This window comes from Panthera tigris, chromosome D4 (assembly GCF_018350195.1).
Source record: "Panthera tigris isolate Pti1 chromosome D4, P.tigris_Pti1_mat1.1, whole genome shotgun sequence".
Taxonomy (NCBI): domain Eukaryota; kingdom Metazoa; phylum Chordata; class Mammalia; order Carnivora; family Felidae; genus Panthera; species Panthera tigris.
The window spans coordinates 85,933,582-85,940,934 of record NC_056672.1 but is presented as its reverse complement, the minus strand read 5'-3'; the positions used below and the strand labels follow the sequence as shown (position 1 = coordinate 85,940,934).

At 60.2% G+C, this 7,353-nt stretch overlaps 1 protein-coding gene across 1 annotated transcript; it reads left to right on the top strand.

Moving 5' to 3' along the window:
• The first annotated feature begins 966 nt into the window (after positions 1 to 966).
• On the top strand, positions 967 to 6,527 carry PTGES2 (prostaglandin E synthase 2). Its single transcript, XM_042964957.1, has 7 exons — positions 967 to 1,317; positions 2,550 to 2,747; positions 3,672 to 3,730; positions 4,122 to 4,271; positions 4,549 to 4,749; positions 5,142 to 5,259; positions 5,921 to 6,527. Exons 1-7 carry the CDS (start codon positions 1,048 to 1,050, stop codon positions 6,041 to 6,043), a joined length of 1,119 nt encoding a protein of 372 aa, XP_042820891.1. The 5' UTR covers positions 967 to 1,047; the 3' UTR covers positions 6,044 to 6,527.
• The last annotated feature ends 826 nt before the right edge of the window (positions 6,528 to 7,353 follow it).

Genomic DNA, 7,353 nt, shown 5'->3' with positions numbered 1-7,353 from the left:
GACCATCCAGCCGACAGCCGGTGGCGGGCGGAAAGTGGGGGCGCCTGACATAACGCGGAGCGCGGAGAGCAAGATCAGGCGAAGGAACGCCACCGCACCGCCACGTCCGCGCAGCACCAGCCCCGCCCTGCTCCCGCCAGACTCCGCCCTTCACGCCCAGCGCTCTGTCCCGCCGCAGCCCAGCTCTCGCGCTTTCTCCCGCGAGCCAAGCTCTGTCCCCGCCCCGCCGTCAGACTCCGCCCCTCCCCGCCCACAACGTGACCCGCCTTTCGGCTGGCAGCCTAATCTCCAAGCCCCGCCCCTCCCCCGGGTGCCGGGCGGGGCCATCCGGGGCTGCCCGCCGAGAAGCCTAGGTGGTGGGGGGCCGGACCCTCAGCTATGGCGAGCGAGCCCCGCAGAGGGGCAGAGACAGCCTCCACTCAGCCCCTCCGGCCGCTGGGGACCTACGGGTCAGTCAGTGAGCCGGCGCCTCCACAAGGGCGAAATCTGAGACACGTGGTTTCTAAGGCCCCTTACGTGTATGGAAGAATTTATGGTTCGGGACGCAGAAGAAACCGTGCAGCAGCGCGGGAGGGCAGAAAAAGCCAGAGTTGGGGCACCAAGTCCGGTCCGGCTGTTTCCGCGGCCCTCCTGGACCCAATGCTGTGACCCTTTTAATGACACTCTGAAGGGTTCCGTGTCTTTCGATTGGGTGCATGAGGTAGAAGTTAATAAACACATTCCGGAAGACCCTGGGATCCGAAGGCCACACGGCGAGTTCCTGCATTCGGCCCAGGGTCACCACCGAGACCAGTTATATCTCATGTTCAGAAGCCGGGCCTTTAGCGACTTCCATACATCCCAGGGTGTGTATAAGCGGCTCTGATGGGTGCGTGGAAACTGGGCGCCCGGGACGCAAGCCCATTCCCTCCAGAGTTGTCCTTCCCCGCTCGGCGTCACTGTCACCCCTAGCAACCCTCCCGCGACGGAGACCCGTCCCTTTAAGGGGAGCCTGAGCCCCGGCGGTCTTCGTTTCGCGCGCCCGCCCGCGGCGCCGGCGGAGCGAACATGGCCCAGGTTGCGCGGGCGCTGTGGCCGGTCCCGCACGCTCTGGCCTGGAGGCTGGGCGGTCGCCTCCAGTCGGCACTCCCCGCGCAGAGCCGGGCCGGCTTCGCAGGAGCGGCAGGAGGCCCGGGTCCCGCTGCTACGGCCCGCAAGGGGAGCCCGCGGCTGCTGGGGGCGGCGGCGCTGGCCCTGGGGGGCGTCCTGGGGCTGTACCACACGGCGCGGTGGCACCTGCGCGCCCAGGACCTCCGCGCAGAGCGCTCTGCCGCGCAGGTAAGCCCGGGCCGGATCGAGCCGCGGGTGGGGGTGCTGGGGGGCAGCAACGAACTTCGGAACTTCTGGCGGGGTCAGGTATCGCCTCCTCCGTCCGTTCGTGACCTTGGGCGACTGACTTGGTTTTAAGTCTCTGAGCCCTTAGCGTCCTCATCTGTGAAATGGGGTCGCTACTAATGCCTGCTAACCAGAATTGTTGTCTTTGCCCTGAAGTCGTTTTCTAACGTGTTTTTAGACTTTTTAACGGAAAGCTTTGGAGATCACAAGAAAGGGAAAGAAAGCTTGCGGAGTTTATTATTTTCCATACTTTTTTTGTCACTTGTCATTTGGAAAGTAATAAACGTTCCCTAAACCCTTCCACTGCCTTCAGATCCTAAAGCTGTGTATTTATTAGTGTTAGTGTTTTTAGGGAGCCGATGACCCTTAGATTCCAGGCCCCAGGAGACAGAGAGGGACAGGGAGGTGTCCCATAGCCGAGTGGTGGCCCAGCTGCCCTCGCAGTGCTCCATACACATCACCAACACAGCCTTTCTCTGCTGTGGCACCCACCATCCATCCACAGATGCCCCCTTTTCTGGACCCAGGGGAGCAGGATGGTCGGAGGGGAGTGGCCTTCTCTGTATCTCTCTGCCCACCCCCATTGGCCAGCTGCAGTCTCCCATCTGAATGGTGAGGAAGGTGGACTGCCGCTGTGGCTTTCCAACATGAATATGCAGCGGCAACAGCTCACCGGGGGCTGCGGAACATGCAGATCCAGGGCCGAAGCCCAGCTACAACCCTCCCCACTTGGAGAAATGAGCTAGACCCCACTCTGACAAGTGCTGGGCTCCGCCCCCTCACCCAGAGGCCCTTGGGCTGAGGGAGTGGCGGTGGGCACTCCAAGTTGCAACAATTGCTCTGCATCTCGGGTGGCACACCTGGGAATGTCTGATGTCCCCTTGGGATAGGAGGGAGAGGAGAGGTATCTAATGCTGAACAGAGACCGGAAGATGCTTCCTCCCCATACTTCCTACCTGGCGGGGGGCGCTGGATGGGCGCTTGAGGCTGGACTGCCCACTGCACGAGCCTGCTCCCCACCTCCCTGTGCCTCCCTTTCTCTCTGCCACCTATCCCCGTTCCTCCTGATGTTCCCTAGAAGTCATCCTAGAAGACCCCCCTGGGAAAAGTTTGCTTGGGGGTGGGGCCTGGGCGCCAGGCTTCAGAAGCCCCTCCTCCCTCTGCTCCCCACCCAGCTCTCCCTGTCCAGCCGCCTGCAGCTGACCCTGTACCAGTACAAAACGTGTCCCTTCTGCAGCAAGGTCCGCGCCTTCCTCGACTTCCACGCCCTGCCCTACCAGGTGGTGGAAGTGAACCCCGTGCGCAGGGCCGAGATCAAGTTCTCCTCCTACAGGAAGGTGCCCATCCTGCTGGCCCAGGAAGGAGAGAGCTTGGTGAGCCTCAGGGAGTGACCTTCCATGTCCTGGGTTTTCCTGGAATACCCCCGAGTTAGGCCCTGCTGTGCAGCTCTGGAAAAATGTGGGGTCTTTGGACCTTGCTGAGGATTATGAACCAGCTGGGCCAAAGGAGGCAGAGCATCACAGAACTCAACAGTGAGCTCTGAAATCAGGGTGGTCTGGGCTCAGGGTGGGGCTTTGTCACTCCCTGGTTGTGTGACTAAGGGCCAGTCACTTAGTCTCTCTGGGCTTGCTTGTTCATTAATCAAAGGAGGACGATACTCTTGGGTGGTAGGAAATGGTTGGCACAGTGCTTGGCTCCTAGCTTGTAGCTTCTAGAGTCCACCCTGCCCCCCACTGTCTGGGAGGCTGGACAGGCGAGTGGGGAGGTCCAAGATGTTAGGTCCTCCCCATACCCTCCTTCCCTTCAGTCACACTTGGGCCTCCCTTACCCAGGATGGGCCTCCTTGAGGATGGGGACTAGGTCCTTGGGGAGGAGAAAGCTCAGAGTGGACATCGGTTTGGGGGAGGAACCCCCAGGGATGGATATAAACAATGCCCAGCTTCCCCCTGACCAGTTTCCTCGAATGCCTGGGTTTTTTGTTTTTGTTTTTGTTTTTTTTTTAAGTTTATTTATTTTTGAGACAGAGAGAGACAAAGCATGAACGGGGGAGGGTCAGAGAGAGGGAGACACAGAATCTGAAACAGGCTCCAGGCTCTGAGCTGTCAGCACAGAGCCCGACGCAGGGCTCGAACTCACAGACCGCGAGATCATGACCTGGGCCGAAGTTGGCTGCTTAACTGACTGAGCCACCCAGGCGCCCCCCTAGGGGTTTGTTTTAAGAGGACCCTGGTGACCCTGCTGGTGGCCAGACAACCCCTACCCACGCCCCCAATTTAAACCAACCTCTCATTCTTCAGCAACAACTGAACGATTCCTCTGTCATCATCAGCGCCCTCAAGACCTATCTGGTGTCGGGGTAAGGAGCCCCTCAGAGGCCCAGTCTGGGGTCACATTTCATCCCTTTCATCTCCAGGGAGGCCCCACCTGGGTTCCTACAGGGGCGCAGGGTAGGGCTGCTGCCCGGGTTTCCAGAATGAGCCATGGGCTTTTTACTCTGAGATACCCCCTTCCTTTCCTCTGCACGTCTCCCTCCACCAGGGAAGTGCTTCTGGTGTTTGCCCCAAGTCCCTCTTGCTGCAGGACCTCCTGTGGCACCCGCGAGAGGGTGGAACGTTTTGCGGGTTGGTGCCGGTTCCATCCCGGAGCTGGGTCAGGCTGGGGTAGATACTTACCCCGAGGAGGTCACGGCTCAGCCCCCACGGAGGAAGAACTACTTGGGATGAGACTCTGGATGTCGTCTCCCAAAGGCAGCCCCTGGAAGACATCATCACCTACTATCCACCCATGAAGGCTGTGAACGACCAGGGCAAGGAGGTGACCGAATTCTGCAACAAGTATTGGCTCATGCTAGATGAGAAGGAGGCCCAGCGAATGTATGGCGGGAAGGAGGCGAGGACGTAAGTGAGGCCGGCGCAGGTCCCAGGAGGTGGCAAGGGCGGGGCCTTCCCAGAGGGGACAGGCTGAGCGAGACAGTGTAAGGGGGGAGCACTATGGGAGACCAGGAGGGCTGGGGCCACGGCCAGGGCTGAGTCTCCTTAAGGACCTCCCGCTCAGGCCTCCGCTTCCCATCCGCACGCTGCGCGGTCTAGACAGCGTACCTGCTCCCGCGCCTCCCAGGCCCCGGGCTTTCTAAAGGCCCACCTGGCCTGCCCTCTGTCCCCACTTTGTCCACAGGGAGGAGATGAAGTGGCGGCAGTGGGCAGATGACTGGCTGGTGCACCTGATCTCCCCCAACGTGTACCGCACTCCTGCTGAGGCCCTGGCCTCCTTCGACTACATTGTCAGGGAGGGCAAGTTCGGGACAGTGGAGGGTGCCGTGGCCAAGTACATGGGTGCAGCTGCCATGTACCTCATCAGCAAGAGGCTTAAGAGCAGGTGATGATGGTGTGTGTGTGTGTGTGTGTGTGTGTGTGTGTGTGTGGTCTGCTGTCTCTCAGTCCCTAGTATAGACCAAGTCAGGACTCGAACTCAAACCTTCTAGTTGCCTCCACCACCCCAGGGGAAGCAGGACTGGCCTCAGAGTCCAGAGCTGGGTGCCTGCCTTCCGCCTTCTTCTGTTTCCTTCTCTGTGGTCGGGTCTCTTTCCTCCTCTGCCCACGGCCTCCCTGTCTGGGACAGATGATGACTGATTTTTGCAGAGGTGATGCCCCTCGGGGGAGCAGCCCTGCCCCCCCACCCCCCCCCCCCCACCCCGTGAGCCTTGCTGCTGTCCCAACCTGGGCTGAGGTTTGGAATCCCCCTGATGGACTTCCCCCTTCCCCACCCAGGCACCACCTCCAGGATGATGTTCGTGAAGACCTCTATGAGGCTGCCAACAAGTGGGTGGCAGCCGTGGGCAAAGACCGGCCCTTCATGGGGGGCCAGCAGCCAAATCTGGCTGATCTGGTGAGTGTGGTGGTGGCAGGGGGTGCCCAGACCTGAGGGGCCTGTCTGGGCAGAGAAAGCCCGGATGTAGGCAATATCTCCATCTCAACAGCTCTCCTACTCCGGAGGCACCTGGCTCCCTGCAAGGAACTGTCTTGATTTACATAACTGACAGGTTCAGAGGAGGGGTTGGCTTCAGGCCCAGCTTGATCAAGGGGCCCAAATGGTATTAGGTCTCAGCCTCTCCTGTTTCATCTCAACCCCCTGGAGTTGGCTTTAGCTTGAGGCAGGCCTGGGTCCAGCGCTCCAAGCTTGCACCCAGGAAAAGTCCTGGGACGGTGTCTTGTTGGTCTGGCTTCAATGCCAAGCCTTGAAGCCGTCCTTCAAGCCAAGGTGGAATATGTTGATTGCCAGGTCCGGGTCCTGGGGGGGGGGGGGGGGTCTCCTCTCCTCAGCACATTTTCCCAAAGGAATCTCTGGAGGTGAGGGTTCTTGCCCAGATGTGGGGTGTGGGTGAAGGGCAGGCAAAACCTATAGAAATCCCACACACTTCACTCAAAGCCCCAAGTGCAAAATTGGCTGTTTAGTGAGCGCTTTCAGAGAGGAGAGGTGACGGGCCCCAGGGTACACAACTGGTGGAGGACAGGGCAGGTCTGGACACCCCCTCTGTACCCACCCCCAGGCAGTATACGGCGTGCTGCGCGTGATGGAGGGCCTGGAGGCTTTTGACGACCTGATGCGTCACACCCACATCCAGCCCTGGTACCTGCGGGTAGAGAAAGCCATTGCTGAGGTCCCCCAGTGACCTGAGTGTCCCAGGAGGGGTGCGAGACAGCGGAAGACACCAGCTGCCAAGACCAGGACCATGGGGTCAGCACCTGGTGATGCTGTGCAGTGGGGGACAGGATCGTTCTGCATCTTGCCCCCCCCCCTCCCAGCCCCAACGTTCTAGCATTGGATGCCTGCTGAGGCCGTGGGACGCTGGGGGACAAAACCCAGGTTTGATTTCTGTTTGTAGTCCCCCTGAGGGGCACCCCAGCCCCAAGGAGCCAGCCCACCCCTGCCTCCCGTCCTGGGCCTCCCTACTTTCAGCCATTCTCGGGGGCTCTCAGTGGCTGCTGTGTCCACACCTTGTGGGTGGGGATTGGGTCGGGCTCCTGCCCTGGACGGGGGAAGTGGGAATAGTCCGGTTCGCAGAGGATTTCATCCCTGGCTCCTCTTGGCTCCTGCCCTTCCCAAGTGCCCCCGAGACTCTGTGTCATGTTGGCAATAAAGAAAAGGTTTGCGGCTGTCGTGGAGATCTGTGGCGAAATGCTGCGTAGGAGGCTTCAGAAGGAGGCCGTGTCCAGCCCTGGTGGTAACTGCTATCTGTCCAGTGCCTTCTAGGTGTCAGGCCTGGGGTGAAGGACTTAGCAGGCTTTGTGTCCCATAAACCCTGGCACGCCACCACAGGGTAAGCAGCAGGGAGCCTTGAGGTGTCCCAGGGCACGGGTCCAGCTCTGCCCCTCGCCGACTGTGGGACTTTGGGCAGTGGCGCCCCTCCCTGAGCCTCAGTGTCCTCATCTGTCGAGTGAGCATAATGATAGTCTCCACCTCGAGGGGAGGTGGTGGGGGTTTGATGGGGAGGTGCAGGTCAAGTGTGGAGAAGGACACCCGGCTCAGAGCAGGGGCTGGACGGATCTCATCCTGCTCTACACATCAGGAGAGAAGGTTCCAAGAACACTGTCCCTTTCAGGGCCCTCTGAGGCAGGTGGGCACCCAGGCTTCAGTCCCAGGCCTGCGACTTCACAGGTAGGGGACTCTGGAACAAGGGGCCTAGAGGGAGAAGCCAGCTCTAGGAGCAATGGTCAGTGGGGGGGGAAGGGGGTAAATGGCGCCCCCTTCTGAGGAGAGCACCCTGGTCGGGGGTCCCCATTCCCCTGGTTTCAGCAAATGAAGAGCTCAGTGGCCTCCCCAGGCCAGACAGGTGGCTAGTGGGCAGAACTCTACTCCCTGGGCTCTCCCTGCTGGGGCAACTGGGCAACCCCTTCCCCCAGACCCCCTCAGGAGAGTTTTAAACTTTTATTTTCTTTATTAATTTTTTTAAAACATAAAAATAATTTGGGGCACGTGGGT

What these genes read in the sequence shown, in the direction of transcription:
- PTGES2 (XM_042964957.1), top strand. Translation starts at nt 1,048, where the DNA reads ATGGCCCAGGTTGCGCGGGCGCTGTGGCCGGTCCCGCACGCTCTGGCC. An exon ending in CCCAGGAAGGAGAGAGCTTG is followed by an intron (nt 2,748 to 3,671) that starts GTGAGCCTCAGG and finishes CTCATTCTTCAG; the next exon opens with CAACAACTGAACGATTCCTC. An exon ending in AGCCAAATCTGGCTGATCTG is followed by an intron (nt 5,260 to 5,920) that starts GTGAGTGTGGTG and finishes ACCCACCCCCAG; the next exon opens with GCAGTATACGGCGTGCTGCG.